Source organism: Oncorhynchus clarkii, chromosome 30, assembly GCF_045791955.1.
Source record: "Oncorhynchus clarkii lewisi isolate Uvic-CL-2024 chromosome 30, UVic_Ocla_1.0, whole genome shotgun sequence".
Classification (NCBI taxonomy): domain Eukaryota; kingdom Metazoa; phylum Chordata; class Actinopteri; order Salmoniformes; family Salmonidae; genus Oncorhynchus; species Oncorhynchus clarkii.
Window position 1 is genome coordinate 36,344,067 of NC_092176.1, and position 24,322 is coordinate 36,368,388.

Sequence of the window (24,322 nt, forward strand, 5' to 3'; positions counted from 1 at the left end):
CCTGACAGGAGGGAGACTCTTGAAGCGCTGGACAGGAGGGAGACCCTGGAAGCGCTGGACAGGAGGGAGCACCTGGAGGGAGGAGACTGAGAGACAGCCTGGTGCATGGGGCTGCCACAGGAGGCCTGGTGCGTGGAGGAGGCACCGGACCGTGGAGGCGCACTGGAGGTCTCGAGCACTGAGCCTGCACAACCTGTCCTGGCTGGATACTCCCTGTAGCCCAGCAAGTGCGGTGAGGTAGAACAGACCGCACTGGGCTGTGCTGGCGAACCGGGGACACCGTGCGTAGGGCTGGTGCCATATAACCCGGGCCGAGGAGACGCACTGGAGACCAGATGCACTGAGCCGGCTTCATTCGTCCTGGCTCGATGCCCACTCTAGCCCGGCCGATACGAGGAGCTGCGATGTAGCGCACCGGGCTATGCCTGCGCACTGGGGACACTGTGCGCCTCACGGCATAACATGGTGCCTGCCCGGTCCACCTCTCGCCACGGTAAGCACGGGGCTCAGGTCTCCTACCTGACTTAGCCACACTCACTGTGTGCACCCCCCAATAATTGCTGCCTCTCGTCCCTGTTGCGCTGCCGTGCTAACTCCTCATAACGCCGCCACTCAGCTTTAGCTGTCTCCAGCTCCTCCCTGGGATGGCGATATTCCCCAGCTTGTGCCCAGGGTCCCCTACCGTCCAAAATCTCCTCCCGTGTCCAGGAGTCCAGAACCCTCTGCTCCTGATTACCGCGCTGCTTGGTCCGGTTGTGGTGGGTAGTTCTGTAACGGCTGTTGGTGGAAGAAGGTGAGGACAAAGGTGCAGCTTCATCTTTATTATTGGAACTGAACACTGATGAACCAAAATAACAAAGAGAATGAACAAAAACCGAAACAGTTCTGTCTGGTGCAGAAACAGAGACAGAAAACAGAGACAGAAAAAAGGAACTAAGGTCAGGACGTGACACCCTGGTTTGAATCCAGGCTGTATCACAACTGGCAGTGATTGGGAGTCCCATAGGGTGGCGCACAATTGGCCCAGCATCATCTGGGTTTGGCCGGTGTAGGCCGTCTTTGTAAATAAGAATTTGTTCTTAACTGACTTGCCTAGTTAAATAAAGGTTCAATAAAAAAACTGTCAAAGTACAGTCAATTTTAAATCCTTACGCCGATCCAACAGTAAATGATTCATAAATACGTCTTCCTAAATTGAGTACTCAGCATTGCATTTGTAGATATTATGACAGATGATGTGAGCGGCAGGGAGAGGAGAGAGGGGATTGGGTTGTGGTGTGGTGTGGTGCATATTGTAGCTAGAAGAGTTGCACTGTGTAGAATAGCTGGTGAAACACTGTTGTGTTGTTATTCTGTAATCTGGGTTGTGTTGGGCTGTGTAATATTACATTGTTGGACTGTGCTGTTGTGTTGGGTTATGTTGTATACTGTAGGTACAGGCTTGCTGGGGACAAACTCTGAGCCTTGGGGGTTATTGTGTCAGGCACATGCACCGGCTGCTTCTCTCAAACCCAGCCTTCTGTTATGCTAATGGAGGCAAACGGCTTGGCCCTTTGTCCAAGACACTGAGAGAGAGAGGGGCCTAGAGGGAGGGAGGGAGAGAGACACAGAGAGAGAGAGAGGGGCCTAGAGGGAGGGAGGGAGACACAGAGACACTAAAAGGGAAAGAGACTGAGTAACAGGATGAGAGTAACTAAAGGGAGGGAACAGAGTGAGGGAAATAAGACATCAAATAATAGGAGGGGAGAGAAAAAAAGATTGAGATCGAGAGAGAGAGAGAGAGAGAGAGAGAGAGAGAGAGAGAGAGAGAGAGAGAGAGAAAGAGAGAGAGAGTGAAAAAGAGAGAATGAGAGAACGAGAGAGAGAGGTAGACAGAGAGAACGAGAGAGGAGAGAGATACAGAGGATAAGAGAAAGAAGGTGTCCTACTCCCCCTGACCTACCCCCAGCCTCCCAACGTCACAGTCTGAGAAAGACAAAACAAGCTACCAGTCAGCTGGGCTCCTCACTCGCTTTGAACACACACGTCACACACTCTGCACGCTCATCCATACACTCTCAAACCCACTCTCTCACTCACGCCCACAAACCCAGACATATACAGTCAGCACACACTCGCCTCGGCTCTCAGATCTCATCCACCCGTCGGTGTGTATGAGTCCCTGTGCAACACGCTGAGAATCACTCCCTCACACACTACGTCCGTCATTGGCTCCTTGGCTCTGACCGGAGAGGAGGATTCTCCTGTATGGCCTGTGACTCTCTGCTCTAACTGAAGACTACCACACAACACAGAGCAGAGAGACAGGGAAGAGGAGAGGGAGAGAAACGCTACCCCCCTCAGAGAGAACAAAAAACCAGCCTGACGGTGTGGCAGCAGCAGCAGCAGCAGCAGTAGAAGAAGCCTTTGTCTTGTCCAGCTTGGTCCACATGCTCCCCCCGTAGAAAGAAGAGAACAGAAGAGAGGAGAGGAGCAGCTCTGAGCACTGACACATTGACCTACTCTAGCAGGAAGAGAACAACGTTTGCTGTTTGCTGTGTTTCCCTGTGTGGATTCAGATTCAGTACTTGGACAGCTCCGGAGCGCTCCGCTCTCCAACACATTCCTGTAGTATAGTATATGTGAAGTCTCCCTCGTCGAGACCCCATTCCCAGGGGCAGCCCTGGACCCCCAGCCCCAGCCCCCCTTGGCTCGCTCCCTGGATCCCTGCGCCCCTCTCCCCCTGGGGACAGTGGACAGCATGGCCAGCCTGGAGCACCAGTGGGAGAAGCAGCTCTTTGAGAAGTTCTGGAAGGGGACGTTTAAGGCTGTGGCCACACCGAGACCAGGGAGCATTATCGTGGCCAGCATCACCGCACGGAGGAGGGTAATCAGGTCAGTTATCTCTATAATTCAAATTTCAAAAGGCTTTATTGACGGAACACACATTTGACATTTTTATTGCCAATCAACATTGTTGAACAATTCAACCATACAATACGCTCAATCTCTCAATTCTCTTCATCTCTCTCTATGTCAATAATGCAACTGTAGTTTTGTAAAAATCTGGCTTATTTTGTACCTATACGTATGATAGAATTGCCCACCGGTAGACATGCTGGTAGATAAGAAAGATAAGTATGTAGAAAATGTTTGGGCTGTAGCTGAATCAAGCAAACAAGCAGGTGGTTAAACCTCGTGTAACTATGAGCAGTCAGTAGACAGTCCAACACCAAGTGAATTGATAAGGAATATAAGGGTGTCCTACATACGGCCCACATGGGGGACCAATCCATCATGTAGGTGGTGTGAGTTCAATTGTGTAAATACAATATTGCTTTTATTTATTTGTATTTTTTTGGGGGGGGGGGGGGACTCAATATACTTTAAACAGGGGTGCAAGTAGAATTCATTTCTTCCCGGTATGCTGCGCATGCCCCAACATATTTTATGTACCTAATCTTTGAATTACGTATAGAATCCCTAGTAATTCAATAGGATCTCTGTTGGCCCAGTCGTAAAGATTGGTTATTTCACCTTTAAAATGTGTTGTGGTGTTCTTTACTAGGCTAGTGGCCACATTCATCTAGTCACAACACACATTCAGCCTCCAAAAAGCGCAGGATGGAAAGAGACCTGTTACACAAAACATCAAAACGTCTGATGACATTTGGTGATGGTCATTAGGCCATAATTTATGAGTCCACTTCTGTCTGGACACGTCTTGGTGTCGAGTGTTCTCATCGAACCACATCGCATTTTGGAGCTTAGGCTATTTCACCCGCTTTCAAGTCCATTCGCTCATTTTTCATGCCTTGTTATATCCTAGAATTTTCTTAATAGTGTTTTCATTATTGTTATAAGCTCATATGATAGGCTCACTATTTGTTTTCCTGGTATCCGAACATACCGCCTTACTTTGACCCCTGCTTTAAAATGACTAAAACCATATCGAAACTGTGAATAGATGATAATGGACTTCATACAGTTTATTGACTGTGTCCAGCTCACTAATAATCACTACATTCATACAGTTTATTGACTGTGTCCAGCTCACTAATAATCACTACATTCATACAGTTTATTGACTGTGTCCAGCTCACTAATAATCACTACATTCATACAGTTTATTGACTGTGTCCAGCTCACTAATAATCACTACATTCATACAGTTTATTGACTGTGTCCAGTTCACTAATAATCACTACATTCATACAGTTTATTGACTGTGTCCAGCTCACTAATAATCACTGACATAAAAACTAGACAGTCAAGGAGCATAGAAAATTCAAAAAAGAAATGATGGATACAGGCCTATTTTTTCCACATTTTGTCGTGAGGAAATATAACACATTTTCAGTGCGGAACTCGTTAAAGACCGAATGCGGCCCCTGGGACAAAATTAGTTTGACACCCCTGAGTTAAGGTTTCAACATGTCTACATGTTATATGTAGATAGAGGATTACATAACAGAGAAAAAAACACATGACAGGCAGGCATATCAAGTAAACATGACAGAGGCTTCAGTAGAATTTCCCAATTTCTTTTAAAGGTTACATGCTTGTCTTATCTTCTCTCTCTGAGGCTCTGTCCCCTCCAGTGACATGGTGGCCATATGCCTTTGTCTCTCTGTGAAGTGCCACCGTGTGTGTTACGTATTCATGCTCCTTTTCAGTGTGTGTGTATGTGTGTGTGTGTGTTTGGTTTTACTATCCTTTTGGGGACCGGAAGTGGGGACATTTCGTCAGGTCCACACAAGGAAAGGGGCTATTTTAGGTTAAAGGATTAGGTTTAAAGTTAGGGTAGGAATTAGGGTTAGGGTTAGAATTAGGGTTAGGGGTTTGGGGTTAAGGTTAGGTTAATGATTTTTTGAAGGGAATCAATTGTTTGTTCCCAACAGAGGGTAAAACAACATGTGTGTTATGTATTCATGCCCACTTTCATTGTACTATCAGCCCTCAGAGCAGACAGACAGACAGACAGACAGACAGACAGACAAGAAAAACAGATGGGCAGACAGACAGACAGACAGACAGACAGACAGACAGACAGACAGACAGATTAGACAGACAGACAGACAGATTAGACAGACAGACAGACAGACAGACAGACAGACAGACAGACAGACAGGTAGGCAGGCGAAATACAGACAGACAGACAGACAGACAGACAGGCAGGAGAAAAACAGACAGGCAGACAGACAGACAGACAGACAGACAAGAAAAACAGATGGGCAGACAGACAGACAGACAGAGACAGACAGACAGACAGACAGACAGACAGATTAGACAGACAGACAGACAGACAGACAGACAGACAGACAGACAGACAGGTAGGCAGGCGAAATACAGACAGACAGACAGACAGACAGACAGACAGGCAGGAGAAAAACAGACAGGCAGACAGACAGACAGACAGACAGACAGGCAGGCAGGCAGGCAGGCAGGCAGGCAGGCAGGCAGGCAGGCAGGCAGGCAGGCAGGCAGGAGAAAAACAGACAGACAGACAGACAGACAGACAGACAGACAGAAAAACAGACAGACAGACAGACAGACAGACAGACAGACAGACAAGAAAAACAGATAGGCAGACAGACAGACAGACAGACAGACAGACAGACAGACAGACAGACAGACAGACAGACAGACAAGAAAAACAGACAGGCAGGCAGGCAGGCAGGAGAAAAACAGACAGAAAGACAGACAGGCAGGAGAAAAACAGGCAGACAGACAGACAGACAGGCAGACAGACAGACAGACAGGTAGGTAGGTAGGTAGGCAGGCGAAATACAGACAGACAGGCAGGCAGGAGAAAAACAGACAGGCAGACAGACAGGCAGGCAGGAGAAAAACAGACAGAAAGACAGACAGGCAGGAGAAAAACAGGCAGACAGACAGACAGACAGGCAGGCAGGCAGGCAGGCAGGCAGGCAGGCAGGCAGGCAGGCAGGCAGGCAGGAGAAAAACAGACAGGCAGACAGACAGGCAGGCAGGAGAAAAACAGACAGAAAGACAGACAGGCAGGAGAAAAACAGGCAGACAGACAGACAGACAGACAGGCAGACAGACAGACAGACAGACAGGTAGGTAGGTAGGTAGGCAGGCGAAATACAGACAGACAGGCAGGCAGGAGAAAAACAGACAGGCAGACAGACAGGCAGGCAGGAGAAAAACAGACAGAAAGACAGACATGCAGGAGAAAAACAGGCAGACAGGCAGGCAGGCAGGCAGGCAGGCAGGCAGGCAGGCAGGCAGGAGAAAAACAGACAGACAGACAGACAGACAGGCAGGCAGGCAGACAGGCAGGCATGAGAAAAACAGACAGACAGACAGACAGACAGACAGAGAGTTGTATCAGTGTTTATCGTCTCCTCTATCTCTCTCTCTCTCATCCACTTATCCTGATCCTCCTGTTCTAGCTGATCCCATCCTCACAATCAGACACGATCCCCCGGCACTGACAACTTTATCCCTCATCCTATCGCCCCATCCTGACCAAAAAAAGTAACACAAAAACCCAGTCTGGGGATTCACACAGTGACGTGTTGCCGTCAGGATGGGGCAGCACTTATCAACAGGAGACTCTCCCTGTCACAAATTACACCCTATTCCTTTTCAAACTATTAAGCCGAACCGAGTCGAGCCAAACCAAGCTGTAATGAGCTGGCCTGGTTATCCACTATAGTTTCTGGATCCATGCTGAAAATGAAATGGCACAATATAGTGAGCAATTTGTATAAATATCATTATAAACTGGTTGGTTCGAGCCCTGAATGCTGATTGGCTGAAAACCATGGTATATCAGACCGTATACCATGGATATGACAAAACATGCATTTGTACTGCTCTAATTACTTTGGTAACCAGTTTATAATAGCAATAGTGCACCTTGGGGGGTTTGTGGTATATGGCCAATATACCACAGCCAAGGTCTGTATCTATGCACTCCGCAATGCGTCATGCTAAAAACAGCACTTAGACGTGCTATAATGACCACATACCACAATCACCCAAGGTGCCTTATTGCTTAAATGGTATTGCCTTTTACATACGGTACTAACACACAAAATAACTAACATTATGTCACGATCAACAGTGTAACAGCTCTGAAGTTCACGTAAGATCGCAATTTCTCTAATAACCTTCATTGATGGCAGGGGTGTAAAGTACTTAAGTAAAAATACTTTAAAGTCCTACTTAAGTCGTTTTTTGGGGTACGTCTAATTTACTACAAATATTTTTTGACTACTTTTACTTTTATTGAACTACATTCAGAAAGAAAACAGTGTACTTTTTATTCCATTTTCTCTGACACCAAAATGTACAGTGGCTTGTGAAAGTATTCACCCCCCTTTGGCATTTTTCCCCATTTTGTTGCCTTACAATCTGGAATTAAAATGTATTTTTGGGGGGTTTGTATCATTTGATTTAAACAACATGCCTGCCTACCACTTTGAAGATGCAAAATATTTTCTATTGTGAATCAAACAAGAAATAAGACAGAAAAACAGACAACTTGAGCGTGCATAACTATTCACCCTCCATTTTTGCCCATTCTTCAAGGCAAAATTGCTCCAGTTGGATGGGTTCCGTTGGTATACAGCAATATTTTAGTCAAACCAAAGATTCTCAATTGGATTGAGGTCTGGGCTCTTTAATTTTACCAGTCAAGTCAGTTTTTCTTATTATTATTCTTATTTTCAATGACGGCCTAGGAACAGTGGGTTAGCCTGTTCAGGGGGGTTTGAACTTGCAACCTTCCGGTTACTAATCCAACGCTCTAACCACTAGGCTACCCTGCCGCCCCTTTGACTAGGCCATTCCAAGACATTTAAATGTTTCCTCTTGAACCACTCAAGTGTTGCTTTAGCAGTATTCTTAGGGTCATTGTCCTGCTGGAAAGTGAACCTTCGTCCCAGTCTCAAATCTCTGGAAGACTGAAACAGGTTTCCCTCAAGAATTTCCCTGTATTTAGTGCCATCCATCATTCCTTCAAATCTGACCAGTTTTCCAGTTCCTGCCGATGAAAAACATCCCCACAGCATGATGCTGCCACCACCATGCTTCATTGTGGGGATGGTGTTCTCAGGGGAATGAGAGGTGTTGGGTTTGCGCCAGACATAGCGTTTTCCTTGATGGCCAAAAAGCTCAATTTTAGTCTTATCTGAGCAGAGTACCTTCTTCCATATGTTTGGGGAGTCTCCCACATGCCTTTTGGCGAACATCAAACGTGTTTGCTTATTTTTACCTTTAAGCAATGGATTTTTTCCTATGGACAGATACTCCAATCTCCGCTGTGGAGCTTTGCAGCTCCTTCAGAGTTATCTTTGGTATTTTTGTTGCCTCTCTGATTAATGCCCTCCTTGCCTGATCCGTGAGTTTTGGTGGGCGGCCCTTTCTTGGCAGGTTTGTTGTGGTGCCATATTAATGGATATAATGGTGCTCCGTGGTATGTTCAAAGTTTCGGATATCTTTTTCGAACTCAACCCTGATCTGTACTTCTCCACAACTTTGTCCCTGACCTGTTTGGAGAGCTCCTTGATCTTAATGGGGCCGCTTGCTTGGTGGTGCCCCTTGCTTAGTGGTGTTGCAGAATCTGGGGCCTTTCAGAACAGGTGTATATACTGAGATCATGTGACACTTAAATAAAGTCCACCTGTGTACAATCTAACTAATTATATGACTTCTGAAGGTAATTGGTTGCACCAGATCTTATTTAGGGGCTTCATAGCAAAGGGGGTAAATACATATGCACGCACCACTTTTCAATTATTTTTAATTTTACATTTTTTGAAACAAGTCATTTTTTCCATTTCACTTCACCAATTTGGAGTATGTTGTGTCTGTCTGTTACATGAAATCCAAATGAAAATCCATTTAAATTACAGGTTGTAGTGCAACAAAATAGGAAAAACTCCAAGGGGGATGAATACTTTTGCAAGACCCTGTACTTGTTACATTTTGAGTGATTAGCAGGACAGGAAAATTGTCAAATTCATGCACTTATCAAGAGGACATCCCTGGTCATCCCTACTGCTTCTGATCTGACGGACTCATTAAAGACAAATGCTTTATTTGTAAATTATGTCTGAGTGTTGAACTGGGCCCCTGGCTATCCGTAAATAAAAAAACAAGAAAATTGTGCTGTCTGGTTTGCTTATTATTTTAAATTATTTATACTTTGACTTTTAATACATAAGTACATTTTTGTAATTATATTTACTTTTGATACTTCAGTATATTTAAAGCCAATAACTTTTAGACTTTTACTCAAGAAGTATTTTACTGGGTGACTTTTACTTTTACTTGAGTCATTTTCTATTAAGGTATATTTACTTTTACTCAAGTATGACATTTGGGTCATTTTTACACTACTGACTGATGGTTATGTGTGACTCAGTTGGTAGAGCATGGCACCTGCAATGTCAGGATGTGGTGGGTTCAATTCCCGCTGGGGCCACCTGTAAGAAAATGTATGCATGCGCTGCTCTGCAAATCATTGGATAAAAGCTTCTGCTAATTAGCATCTATTATAATAATTTGGTTTTGACACCCACTATCATCACTAAAAGTTGTATCATAATGATTGTTATTTAAATAAGGCAATAATATGTTTACCTGATCCTATTCCTCTATTCACAAAATGCAGATACTATATTTATCTAACTATTTATTTTGTGATTCAACATGTGGCTTTTTCAAAGGGTTATTTTCTACGTTGAGTATTACAATGTGACTTCATTTCAGCCAGTTTGTTGACTCAACACAAATTCCCTCCAGCCAAAATGAAGGGGGAACAGAGAAACAGTCCTCTTGATTTCTGGATATATGAAAAAAATACACCCTCTAAATATACCATCTCTCTCTCTCTGTGTTGAACTGGGCACACACAAAACAAATAGTGGGAGTACCAGATAGGGGTTCTATAAAGAACCATAATCATAGGGTTCCAAGTGGAACCTCTATGGTGCTATAAAAAACCTTTCCTAAGGTTCTATTGAAAAAGGTTCCACATAGCACCAAAACAGGGTGGTCGCAAGTAGATGTGCTTGTTTTGAGATCAAAGTGAGAGCTGTATGTAGACGTGGCTGCACATTTGATCACATTCTTTGCTACTTAGTGAGTTATTAGCCCAGTTACAGCTAATCTCTAGTCAGCAATGGAGGAGTGGTTTCTTCCTACAAGAGCACAAAACGTGTACATAGCAGACTATGTTGCCCTACAAAGGCAAAACGCAGTGACAACAAATTTGGCCAAAAATCTTTGATCTGTGGTATTCCATTTCCTGACACAAGAACAAGCCAGCTGATCAGAATATATCATGGAGTATCAGAAATTGCTGTCTGTCTAGACAAAAATAGTTTGAAGTCAGATTTTGTGTTTACTGCGTTTCTGCCTTTGTATGACAGTATGGTTTCCTCACTTTTCTTTGGCACTGAACAAATGTCAGGTCTTCTAAGCGCAAACTTGAACGTTGTGAAAATGATGTGCATCTTCTGGTGCGCCTTTACTGTGAACACGGAGGCTGTACCTGCTTTAAGTTACAGTTATAACAGTGGCCAAGTAGGCTACTGGGGCTATTCAATCATAATGTAGGCCTACCAGAGTGGCCTACAATCAGAAACAATGGAGAAAATGCATCCCATAACATGGAAATAGCTATTCTATCATTCAGCCTACAGTAGCAGCCAATGTGTGGTGTCCAATGTAGGTCTACATTCCATGAGACTTTTGGAAAAAAACATGCAGGGCTCGACATTAACCTGTTTATCCACTTGTCCTTCAGACCAGGAGGTGACTGAAAATGTGTTGTTTGCTGCAAGAAACTACTTTACAAAATAAAGTGAATTATTATTCCCATACCATTATTACAGAGAATCAGACAAATTATGCTACCTTCTGCCCATTGTCTACTTAGCTTATTCAAGCCTGTCTAACAATACAACACTTCCCCTTTAAGATAAGAAAAAAACACTCTTTTATCAAAGATGGCTAGAAATGTACACGTTTTGTGCTCTTGTAGGAAGAAACCACTCCTCCATTGCTGACTAGAGATTAGCTGTAACTGGGCTAATAACTCACTAAGTAGCAAAGAATGTGATCAAATGTGCAGCCACGTCTACATACAGCTCTCACTTTGATCTCAAAACAAGCACATCTACTTGCGACCACCCATGCTGTAAACACAGTCCAGTTCAAAGTGAATGGAACAGATCCATATATGGCAATGGTCTATTTGCATATAGGGATACTGCAGCTCTGATTGGTTATGCCGCACTGGTCTGTGGAGTATGGGCTGAGATGTGCCTGTCAATGCAATAGAATCCTATACACGCGTTCTGCCTATAAGAAAATCTCTTGCATGGTCCGTTTTGCATACTAAGTCTTGCATAGTTTGTTTTGTTTCGGTATGTTGCTTTGAAAGTGTTGAGTATGGGCAATTCCCACAGTAGAAGGAAACATTCATAGTCTTAACTAAAGGGGAAAACTATAGTGTTGAGTGAAGTTCAATCTCGAGCTTCTGTGCGGCAGTCCCGGGGAACGTTGGTTACAACCCCTTTTAGGGCTATATAGAACCCTTTTTTTATGGTTATTTATAGAACCTTTATGGAGAATGGTTCTATAAAGAAATGTTCTCAATCTGAAAGATTCTTTGTAGATAATTTTGAAGAACCATACAGGTTATTTTTTCTTTCTTCCGGTCAGCCATTTTGTTAAAATTCCATAAGTGTTATTTTGTTAATTGACAAGTTGAATCAGGTTAGCTACCTCTGGAACGGCTGGTGGTGCCCGAAATGAGAACAACTGACTGATATAGTCAACCATTCTCAATTGACACAAGGCAATATGTGAGTCTTTAACAAGACACCATCATCACTGGCCATAGTCTTCTAGAGTATGTAAAGGGATAACACAACAGATTAGATAAACTGGAATGACACTCTCAATCGCGATTGCACCAACCAAAAAAAACTGTGTGAACCACGCCCCAAAATATTTAATGAAACGCCTCCCTTACATTTGAATTATCACTAAAAGAGCAAAGAGCCCTTTTGTGAACTGTAAAGAACCATTACCCTTCCCAAAGAGCCCTTTTGTGAACTGTAAAGAACCATTACCCTTCCCAAAGAGCCCTTTTGTGAACTGTAAAGAACCATTACCCTTCCCAAAGAGCCCTTTTGTGAACTGTAAAGAACCATTACCCTTCCCAAAGAACCCTTTTGTGAAATGTAAAGAACCATTACCCTTCCCAAAGAACCCTTTTGTGAAATGTAAAGAACCATTACCCTTCCCAAAGAACCCTTTTGTGAAATGTAAAGAACCATTACCCTTCCCAAAGAACCCTTTTGTGAAATGTAAAGAACCATTACCCTTCCCAAAGAACCCTTTTGTGAAATGTAAAGAACCATTACCCTTCCCAAAGAGCCCTTTTGTGAAATGTAAAGAACCATTACCCTTCCCAAAGAACCCTTTTGTGAACTGTAAAGAACCATTACCCTTCCCAAAGAACCCTTTTGTGAACTGTAAAGAACCATTACCCTTCCCAAAGAACCCTTTTGTGAAATGTAAAGAACCATTACCCTTCCCAAAGAACCCTTTTGTGAACTGTAAAGAACCATTACCCTTCCCAAAGAACCCTTTTGTGAAATGTAAAGAACCATTACCCTTCCCAAAGAACCCTTTTGTGAAATGTAAAGAACCATTACCCTTCCCAAAGAGCCCTTTTGTGAACTGTAAAGAACCATTACCCTTCCCAAAGAACCCTTTTGTGAAATGTAAAGAACCATTACCCTTCCCAAAGAACCCTTTTGTGAAATGTAAAGAACCATTACCCTTCCCAAAGAACCCTTTTGTGAAATGTAAAGAACCATTACCCTTCCCAAAGAACCCTTTTGTGAAATGTAAAGAACCATTGAAGGGTTCCAAGGGTTATTTGAGTCAGTATGGTTCCACATAGAACCATTACCATCCCAAAGAACCCTTGCGGGAACCCTCATTTTTTAGTGTGCAGTGTAACGGTGTCCTTATAGTGTCTGGGATAGCACCAGCGGATGCTGCATTAGTGGATGCTGGCTCTCTCTGCCTGTCTGTTCAGTTTTAGCCCTTCTTAAAGCTTGTCCTCCAGCTCCAGTGTCTCCTCTCCTCTCCTCTGCTCTGGAGAGGCTAACTGTGGCAAACATTGACATTGATGCAAGCATCACAGGCGGGAGATGACAGACATTTACAAAGCCTGAAGAATTATTTTTCTGCTCTGTCATTCGCTACTTTGGTCTGAGACTGCCATCATTGAAGTTGTTTATGGTGACGAGGAGCACAAGATGAGTTGTACAAAACAACGTAATCAGTGATTGGATCGTCTCTAACCAATCAGAGAATCAAAGCCAATGACTTATTTTCAAACCTCCACTTTATCCACGTGTGTTTCTGGCTCTGCACCAACACATCAGTTTCTGAACCAATCAGTAAGCCGCAAAAGTGCTCGCATTCAGTGAAGGGTCAGGGAGGTACTCAGATCCAGAGGAAGAAACTAACTCCTGTGGGTGTGGTGTAGCGATCAGCCAGAGCAAGGAGTCTGGGTAGCCAGGCAGACATTTACAACCAACTGAACAAATTTTCCACATTTTTCCCCAGCCAGAGCACAGGTTGCCAATCAGACAGCTAACACCCTGTTTACATCAACCTATTTTGTTCTCTCTCTCTCTATCTCTCTCTCTCTCACTTTATTTCACTTTCTTTTCTCACTCTCTTTTTCCACTCTCTCTCTCTCTCTCTCTCTCTCTCTCTCTCTCTCTCTCTCTCTCTCTCTCTCTCTCTCTCTCTCACTTTCTTTCACTTTCTTTTCTCACTCTCTTTTTCCACTCTCTCTCACTCTCTCTCCCCATCCACAATGCACATAGACAACACAGGGAGATTGTAAAAGGAGTAGAGGAACATCCTCCCTGGTAGGGTGCTGTATGTAAGGTATATATGTTGGTGATGCTCCTTCGCGTTCTGACGGTAACTGGGGAATGCTTAGCCCAACAGAACACATAGCCTCAGGCCTAGTTCCTCTCTTCACTTGCGCACTTCCTCTCTCTGTTTATCACTCTCTCTCCTGCTCCATCCCTCACTCTTTCTCTTGCTCTCTCCCCCTCCCTCCCTCTCTCCCCTTCTCTCTCTCTCTTTCACTCAGAGAATCCCATTATTCACTGTGTATAACCGAGGGGTGATGAACAATCCTAGTGAACTCCTGGGAAGTGACAGTTAGTGTAGAACAGAGAGATGGAGAGAGGAGAAGAGGGGGAGACAGAGAGAGAGAGAGAGATGTTTCATGTTCAATCAGTGTCTTCCCTCCTCCTTCCCCTTTTCCTGTCCTTTTAAAAAAAAAATCTCTGTCTTTTCATTCCTCTCTCTGTCTTTTCATTCCTCTCTCTCTCTTTTCATTCCTCTCTCTCTCTTTTCTTTCCTCTCTCTTTTCATTCCTCTTTCTCTTTTCATTCCTCTCTCTTTTCATTCATCTCTCTCTTTTCATTCCTCCCTCTCTCTTTTCAGTCCTCTCTCTCTCTTTTCATTCCTCTCTCTCTCTCTTCATTCCTCTCTCTCTCTTTTCATTCCTCTCTCTTATCATTCCTCTCTCTCTTTTCATTCCTCTCTCTCTTTTCATTCCTCTCTCTTTTCATTCCTCTCTCTTTTCATTCCTCTCTCTCTTTACATGCTTCTCTCTCTTTTCGTTCCTCTCTCTCTTTTCATTCCTCTCTTTCTTTTCATTCCTCTCTCTGTCTTCATTCTTCCATCATTACTGGAGCTTGAGAACCACAGACCCCCTCCACTCTCTCCTTCCCTTTCCCCTCCCCTCTCCCCTTCCCCTCCCCTTTCTCCTTCCCCTTCGTTTTCTTCTTCCCCTCCCCTCTCTCCTTCCCCCTCTCCTCTCTTCTTCCCTTCGCCCTCCCCTCTCTCCTTTCCCTCCCCCTCCCCTCTCTACTTCCCCTTCCTCTCTCTCCTTTCCCTCCCCTCTCTCCTTTCCCCTGCCGTCTCTCTTTCCCCTCCCCCTCCCCTCCTACCCTCTATTTTCCCCTCTTCCCCTCTGTCCTCCCCTTCTCCCCTTCCAGTCTTCCCCTCTTCTTCATCAGGGTTGGCAAAGGGAGGAATGGAGGGAGGGAGGAATAGAGGGAGTCATGGAGGGAGGAAGGGAGGAATAGAGGGAAGAATGGAGGGAGGGAGCTAGGCATGAGTTGACTAACTCTACAGCTGGAGGTTCCAGCCTTCAGCTATTATAGCCCTGCAAGCTGTTTTGTTCAGAGGCACTCTTCATTAAAAATGCAGGCCGCTGGGGCACAGAGTCGGGGGCTATCGTGGTGTTTGTGTGTGTGTTCTCCCCTGTGTGTGTATGCGCCTGCAAGTGTATGTGTGTGTATGTGTGTGTGAGCACGCCCTGCTTGTTTGTGTGTGCTTGCAGGGGTTAACAGGGACTTTGTCCAACACTGAGGCAGATGGTAGCCTGTGGGAGTGTAGCGGGGGGAGGAGCCTCTTACCTCAGCCCTCAGCCCGCTGCTCTAGCCAGGAAAATAAATTACAGATAAGGGATTGGAAGCTGTTCCCTCCATCCAAAGGCATTGGGGATGCACTTTCTAACACATTGAGTAGCCTGTAAATGAACAAGGAATTAACTGCTGTTGCATCCAAAGGCATAGAGGATAGATTTTTATAACAACACACATTGGCATAGAGGCACAGTAGTCTGTGAATGAATAGGGAAAAAAGTCACCTTCAATCTAAACCAGTGTCACTAGTCCATCTTGAATGGAAAGGCATAGAGATGAAATACACTTCCTAACACACGGATACAGACTCAGTGTAGCTGTAAATGAACAATAGACTCTCTCTCATATGTAGACCAGAGGCAGAAGCACTCCCTGGAGAGTAGCCACTCTCCTCCTCTCCTCCGAACTTGATGGATGAGGGGATGATACCGGAGTACAGTCCTGCCACTAGTACCCCTTTTTTTATCATTCTCTCATTATATCTCTCTCTCCCCTCCTATTATCTCGCTCAGTCTGTCTCCTTCTCTCTCTCTTCCTTTTTCCTTCCTCTCGAGCTTTCACTATATCTGTCTCTACGTCTGTCTTTCTCTCTTTCTCATCTCTGTCTCCCTCCCTCCACTCTATCTCTCTTCCCTTCCCAACTCAGTGTCGGTTAGAGGGATTGTATTCTATTTCACTGCTAGTTCTCCATCTCAGTGCTCCCAGTCATTCTATTACTGTCTGTTCATTGGACCAGGCTGCTCAGACATGTTCATTACTGTCTTCTCATTGGACCAGACTGCTCAGACATGTTCACACGGTCTGCTCATTGGACCAGACTGGTTAGGTATGTTCATTACTGTCTTCTCAATGGACCAGACTGGTTAGGTATGTTCATTACTGTCTTCTCAATGGACCAGACTGGTTAGGTATGTTCATTACTGTCCTCTCATTGGACCAGACTGGTTAGGTATGTTCATTATTGTCTTCTCAATGGACCAGACTGGTTAGGTATGTTCATTACTGTCTTCTCAATGGACCAGACTGGTTAGGTATGTTCATTACTGTCCTCTCATTGGACCAGACTGGTTAGGTATGTTCATTATTGTCTTCTCAATGGACCAGACTGGTTAGGTATGTTCATTACTGTCTTCTCAATGGACCAGACTGGTTAGGTATGTTCATTACTGTCTTCTCATTGGACCAGACTGGTTAGGTATGTTCATTACTGTCTTCTCATTGGACCAGACTGGTTAGGTATGTTCATTACTGTCTTCTCAATGGACCAGACTGGTTAGGTATGTTCATTACTGTCTTCTCAATGGACCAGACTGGTTAGGTATGTTCATTACTGTCTTCTCATTGGACCAGACTGGTTAGGTATGTTCATTACTGTCTTCTCATTGGACCAGACTGGTTAGGTATGTTCATTACTGTCTTCTCAATGGACCAGACTGGTTAGGTATGTTCATTACTGTCTTCTCAATGGACCAGACTGGTTAGGTATGTTCATTACTGTCCTCTCATTGGACCAGACTGTTTAGGTATGTTCATTACTGTCTTCTCATTGGACCAGACTGGTTAGGTATGTTCATTACTGTCTTCTCAATGGACCAGACTGGTTAGGTATGTTCATTACTGTCTTCTCATTGGACCAGACTGGTTAGGTATGTTCATTACTGTCTTCTCATTGGACCAGACTGGTTAGGTATGTTCATTACTGTCTTCTCATTGGACCAGACTGGTTAGGTATGTTCATTACTGTCTTCTCATTGGACCAGACTGCTCATTCAGGATATAATGATACAGATACAGCCTCCTAGCAGGTGTCCCAAATGGCTCTCTTCAGAATATCATTGAACATCACAGCACGTTGAAGTATTTAGAGGTAACCGTTGGAAATCTTGTATATGTACTATAGCTTCCTGGTGTCTGCATGTGTAGATGGTGCTGAAACTCTTGCTGTACAGTACATACATTGAGTCATTAACACTTCCTTAGGTTATGACTCTGAGGCGACTGTGGTTCTAACTATGCCCATCTGTGCAGTATTGGTGGTGCTGGGTTGGATTTCCATGGTGTTGGGCTGGGATGCTCCTGGCTGTGCTGCCATGGTACAGTACAGAGCTGGAGAGCAGCTGATATTCAGGCCTGTATTTCCTCCTTGAAACCTAGCTTGAGTTCTGTCGACTCTCTCACAGTACTGCCATGCTCTGATTGAGCTGCTATGGTACAGAGTTGGAGAGTGGTTGGAACTCTTGTCCCCAGGTGGTTTCTCTGGAGTAATTCCTCCCTAATCTAACAGCAGGATTTCAGGGAGATGCTATACGGACACGCCTGGCGCGCAAATTGACGATGTACAGTATGTCGTGCAGATGAGAGTCGAGTGGAGATGAATGGATTGGGTTCAGTTACTTCAGTCAGTTGTCCTGATGAGCCCTTCCCAGCTAGCTACTTTGTAATGGCCAGCTGGCAACAACAGCAGCATGGCGCTAGTTAAAACTTGTAAAAAAAAGTGAAGTTTATTTCGATGGGCTAAGGACAAATAACTTGTAGTATTGTTCACAATCTGGATGTCACCGGGACATGCCAATTAGCTAACATAACGACAAGCCGGGCAGCTGTATCACATGTCGTCGGCGGTAGCTAAAGTGGCCAATTTGCCCCATCCCTCTTGATTTCATTAAGAGTAGGATAGCAGCCTACACAAGAAATAACTTGTCATTTGGGTATTAAATGGTACTAGTAACCATCTGGATGTCACCGTGCCAGAGTCTACTACTCAAAATGAGGAGAGTTTTTCGCTTCAAGCTGGCAACACAACAAAATGCGGCACATTGTACTTTGCTCCAGCTTGCTGAGCACTGCTGTCCTGTAAGGAGAGGGCAGTAGCACGACAGTGTAGCTAATATCAGGCCAGTAAGGAGAGGGCAGTAGCACGATAGTGTAGCTAATATCAGGCCAGTAAGGAGAGGGCAGTAGCACGATAGTGTAGCTAATATCAGGCCAGTAAGGAGAGGGCAGTAGCACGATAGTGTAGCTAATATCAGGCCAGTAAGGAGAGAGCAGTAGCACGATAGTGTAGCTAATATCAGGCCAGTAAGGAGAGGGAAGTAGCACGATAGTGTAGCTAATATCAGGCCAGTAAGGAGAGGGCAGTAGCACGATAGTGTAGCTAATATCAGGCCAGTAAGGAGAGGGAAGTAGCTAGATAGTGTAGCTAATATCAGGCCAGTAAGGAGAGGGAAGTAGCTAGGTAGTGTAGGCAATATCAGGCCAGTAAGGAGAGGGCAGTAGCACGATAGTGTAGCTAATATCAGGCCAGTAAGGATAGGGAAGTAGCATGATAGTGTAGCTAATATCAGGCCAGTAAGGAGAGGGAAGTAGCTAGGTAGTGTAGCTAATATCAGGCCAGTAAGGATAGGGAAGTAGCACGATAGTGTAGCTAATATCACGCCAGTAAGGAGAGGGAAGTAGCTAGGTAGTGTAGCCAATATCAGGCCAGTAAGGAGAGGGAAGTAGCACGATAGTGTAGCTAATATCAGGTCAGTAAGGAGAGGGAAGTAGCTAGGTAGTGTAGCCAATATCAGGCCAGTAAGGAGAGGGAAGTAGCTAGATAGTGTAGCTAATATCAGGCCAGTAAGGAGAGGGAAGTAGCTAGGTAGTATAGCCAATATCAGGTCAGTAAGGAGAGGGAAGTAGCTAGGTAGTGTAGCTAATATCAGGTCAGTAAGGAGAGGGAAGTAGCTAGGTAGTGTAGCCAATATCAGGCCAGTATGGAGAGGGAAGTAGCACGATAGTGTAGCTAATATCAGGTCAGTAAGGAGAGGGAAGTAGCTAGGTAGTGTAGCCAATATCAGGCCAGCGTGACAGCTAATGCACATTTACTGTATTGATGTTTACCAGAAATGTAGAACAACGTTTTAGACTGTTTTGTAACATCTATGTTATGCAGTTGTTTATCTTTTCAGTGTATGAATGATTTTGTCTGAATGTAGTTCTCATTTTATATTACAGTTTCACTTAGCTAGTTCCCCGACTGTTTAACTCATTTGTCTTGGATTACACATATTGTGTGCAGCTGTGGGCTCTTCAAGGAAATATTTACCTATTTGTAATGGTAAAGTGTTTTTGTAGATCTCTGAGTGATGTTCTATCAATTCCCCGGTTAATTTCATGTTTCATGTGTATCTGAGCTATTGCCGTTCAAACAGGCAGAAATTGGGCCCGGTATGACATTCTAAACTGTTTTAAGAAGGTCATACCATGGATCATTTACCTATTTAATTTAGAATTTTAAGACCCCTTTAGATATAAAAAAATGTAATAACTAACATTAATTTGGCCTTTACTACTAAAGCCCATAAAAACACATTGAATAACACATTCATAAATGGCAAAAAATACAGTAAAACAATAAATCATATAGGAATAAGGGTTTGAAATGTCTGGGAACAGGAAATATATACAGTACCAGTCAAAAGTTTGGACACACCTACTCATTCAAGGGTTTTTCCTTATTTTTACTATTTTCTACATTGTAGAATAATAGTGAAGACATCAACACTATGAAATAACACATATGGAATCATGTAGTAACCAAAAAAGTGTTAAACAAATCAAAATGTTTTTTAGATTTTAGATTCTTCAAAGTAGCCACCCTTTGCCTTGATGACAGCTTTGAACACTCTTGGCATTCTCTCAACCAGCTTCAAGAGGCAGTCAGCTGGAACTCATTTCAATTTACAGGTGTGCCTTGTTAATTCCAAAAAAGTTAATTTGTGGAATTTATTTCCTTCTTAATGCATTTGAGCCAATCAGTTGTGTCGTGACAAGGTGGTGGTGGTATACAGAAGATATCCCTATTTGATAAAAGACTGACATAAGTATTCAGACCCTTTGCTATGAGACTCGAAATTGAGCTCAGTTGCATCCTGTTTCTATTGATCATCCTTGAAATGTTTCTACAACTTGATCCGACTCCACCTGTGGTAAATTAAATTGATTGGATTGACAGATCTGGGGAAGGGGGTACCCCAACATTTCTGCAGCATTGAAGGTCCTCAAAAACACAGTGGCCTCAATCATTCTTAAATGGAATACGTTTTGAACCACCAAGACTCTTTCTAAAGCTGGCCGCCCGACCAAACTGAGCAATCGGGGAGAAGGGCCTTGGTCAGGGAGGTGACCAAGAACACAATGGTCACTCTGATAGATCTCCAAAGTTCCTCTGTGGAGAAGGGAGAACCTTCCAGAAGGACAACCATCTCTGCAGCACTCGATCAATCAGGCCTTTATGGTAGAGTGGCCAGATGGAAGCCACTCCTCAGTAAAAGGCACGTGACAGCCCGCTCGGAGACTCTCAGACCATGAGAAACAAGATTCTCTTGTCTGATGAAACCAAGATTGAACTCTTTGGCCTGAATGTCAAGTGTCAAATCTGGAGGCAACCTTTCAAAATCCCTACGGTGAAGCACGGTGGTGGCAGATTCATGCAGAGGGGATATTTTTCAGCGGCAGAGACTGGGAGGCTAGTCAGGATCGAGTGAAAGATGAACAGAGCGAAGTACAGAGAGATCCTTGATGGAAACCTGCTCCAGAGCGCGCAGGACCCCAGACTGGGCGAAGGTTCACCTTCCAACAGGACCTTAAGCACACAGCCAAGTAGGATTGGCTTCAAGACAAGTCTTTGAATGTCCTTGAATGGCCCAGCCAGAGCCCAGACATCTCTGGAGAGACCTTAAAATAGCTTTGCAGCAACGCTCCCCATCCAACCTGACAGAGCTTGAGAGCATCTGCAGAGAAGAATGGGAGAAACTCCCCAAATACAGGGGTGCCAAGCTTGTAGCGTCATACCTAAGAAGACTCAATGCTGTAATCGCTGCCAAAGGTGCTTCAGAGTAAAGGGTCTGAATACTTATGTAAATGTCATATTTCATTTTTTTTTATTGTATTGTTAGCAAAAATGTCTAAAGCCTGTTTTAGCTTTGTTCTTATAGGGTATTATGTGTAGATTGTAAAGTGTGATGTCCCACGTCAATTTTAGAATAAGGCTGTAATGTAACAAAATGTAGAAAAAGTCAAGGTGTCTGAATACTTTCCAAAGGCACTGTATTTCCACATGTTGCTACCAACCTTAGTAAAACCACAAAATGAAACATTTGTTCACTAATTTTTTTCTCTCTCACATATTAGTGTTATTTAACACTGTAAATTAGAGGAATTAGTGGTTTTGGTTTTGTCAAATCTTTGTGTAGAGTGGCTGACGGAGATAACTGAAGGAGTGTTTTTCGATGGGCCCTCTGCTATGATTCTGATGAGGCCCTGACAATTATATTGAACTTGGAGAAATGTACCATTAGTCAGCTCACAGTTCACTTTTATGTAAAAATCAAACACATTGACATTTAAAGAGTCTTGTGGCATTTAAAGTCATTTGTGTTGAACAGAATGAGTTGTATGCTGCTGTGCTCTAATAGTGTGGGTACCATGAAAGACTTGTAAAATCCACTGTCATGAATTTATTTTATAGAATGTTCCAGTCTGTCAGTATATCAGCGACTATAAAACTGTGTGTTAACTTAGCTCATAAGAACTAAAATAACGGACAGGAAGACGTATGTCCTTAAAGCTGAAATCTGCATAAATGGAAATAGGGCCACTGTTGTCCCCAGCACATTTGATATGGGTTAGTTTTTTGTTTCTGAACTGGAGGAGAGGAGCATCAAGCATCGTGATAAAACATATATATATACATATATATATATATACTCTGTTGTTCTGCTATGAATGCAATGATATCCCAGGGAAAAAACAAAGGGTCTGAAACATGTTCATTGTTTGAAGTCATTTCTTTGTAGCTGTAATATCGTAAACAGATGTGTCAGATTCACCACTACGGATTCCAGCTTTAAAGCGATAGTGTGACATTTTTGGCAATGCCCTTTTTTCTCCTATTTACTCAGAGTCATGGATACCATTTTTATGTCTCTGCGTGCAGTTAGAAGGAAATTGAATGTGGTTTCTGGAGCCATAGCATTAGCGCAATGACTGGAAGTCTATGGAGACAGCTAGCGTTCCTTTAACTGGAATGTTGACAAAGGCTAGTTTCTCACCTTCAGTTCCAATAAAAACTGACTATTCTTGTTCGACGTTGAAACATCTTTGTAGTAATGTTCTTCTGTGTTCTCAACGTTCTCTGTGACAAAGTGAAAAAGTGTTGGCATGAGGACTTTCTCATGGCAGTTAGTTATTACTGTTCCTGAATCACTACACAAGATGGCACCTCACAGATTCCACCACCCACCATTCCATTTTACATCTAATCTCAAAGTGAAATAATAGTCCTAGTTCTAAAAGAATCTTCTTTACCCTCCGTTCTTCAATGTAGTCCATCAGCGTGGGCAAATGTGACGTCAACAGTGGCTTGTATTCATGGCCGCCAAGGGAAGCCAGGCTTCCCCAAAAAAATGTACCATGAAAAAAAAGAAAAATACATAAAATAATTTATCTTTCATCTCTCTTGTCACGTTCTGACCGTAGTTCTGTTATTGTATTCTTTGTTTTAGTATGGTCAGGGCGTGAGTTGGGGTGGGCAGTCTATGTTTGTTTTTCTATGTTGGTTTTTGTGTTCGGCCTAGTATGGTTCTCAATCAGAGGCAGGTGTCGTTAGCTGTCTCTGATTGAGAATCATACTTAGGTAGCCTGGGTTTCACTTTTGGTTTGTGGATGTTTGTTTCCATGTGAGTGTTTTGTGCCACACGGTACTGTTTCGGTTTTTGTTTTGTTCACATCGTTTATTGTTTTGTATTTCAGTGTTCAGTTCGTTTTTAATAAATCATCATGAACACTTACCACGCTGCGCTTTGGTCCAATCCTTCTTCCACCTCTGAATGCCGTTACATCTCTGTGTTTCATAATTTCCCTTCAATTCGAGGCTGAATGTATCTCACCGGCGAAAGCATTCGAGCAAGAAAAACAGCGCCCCTCTGTCTATGTATGTTTAGCCCCTCTACCTAATGCTGTCTGGTCTAAATTAATATGATATTTTGTTAACGCCTGCAGCACTGAATGCAAGGGTAGCCAGCATTTGGCCTCCCTTGATCATTATTTTATACAATAATAGCCAATTATCATTGAGCTAAACTGAGTGAGCTCAACTATGATTGGTCCTGGCGCACCCAAAAAAAATTCAAGGGAAGCCAATTTGGATTTGGCTTCACACCAATTACATCACATTACAATTTTTTTATTTATTTTTTATTTCACCTTTATTTAACCAGGATAGTTAGTTGAGAACAAGTTCTCATTTGCAACTGCGACCTGGCCAAGATAAAGCATAGCAGTGTGAACAGACAACAACACAGAGTTACACATGGAGTAAACAAACAATAAACAACAACATCAAGCCAAACGTAAAAAAAACTTGAATTGTTGCATTTCGTTGTGCTGTTGTCCTCTGGTGGCTACAAGTAGGGTGAGTCAACATGTTTATTCATGCTATTCTTCATTTGTATGGAATTACTTGTTGGCCTATATTACACACACATTCACACACACACACACACACACACACACACACACACACACACACACACACACACACACACACACACACACACACACACACACACACACACACACACACACACACACAAACAGAAATCAGTTCCATGTACAGCCACATGATATTTAGCTTACGTTAATTTGATTAAATTGTTTTTTGGAATCCTTAAATTGTCACTGTATTAGACAAAGCATAGGGGATTCTTTGTGACTTTTCGTAGTCCGAAAATGTTGGAAACATTAACTTGCTTAACCATGCTAAGAGTCATGTAACTGTT

At 43.5% G+C, this 24,322-nt stretch overlaps 1 protein-coding gene across 1 annotated transcript in view; it reads left to right on the plus strand.

Moving 5' to 3' along the window:
• Window positions 1-2,615: 2,615 nt before the first annotated feature.
• LOC139389804 (serine/arginine repetitive matrix protein 4-like) overlaps window positions 2,616-24,322 on the plus strand; it is a 114,130-nt gene continuing 92,423 nt past the window's right edge. Inside the window, exon 1 of the mRNA XM_071136765.1 lies at window positions 2,616-2,874. Within this exon, the coding sequence (XP_070992866.1) occupies window positions 2,741-2,874 (134 nt within the window). The 5' untranslated portion in view covers window positions 2,616-2,740. The remainder of the gene's footprint in view (window positions 2,875-24,322) is intronic.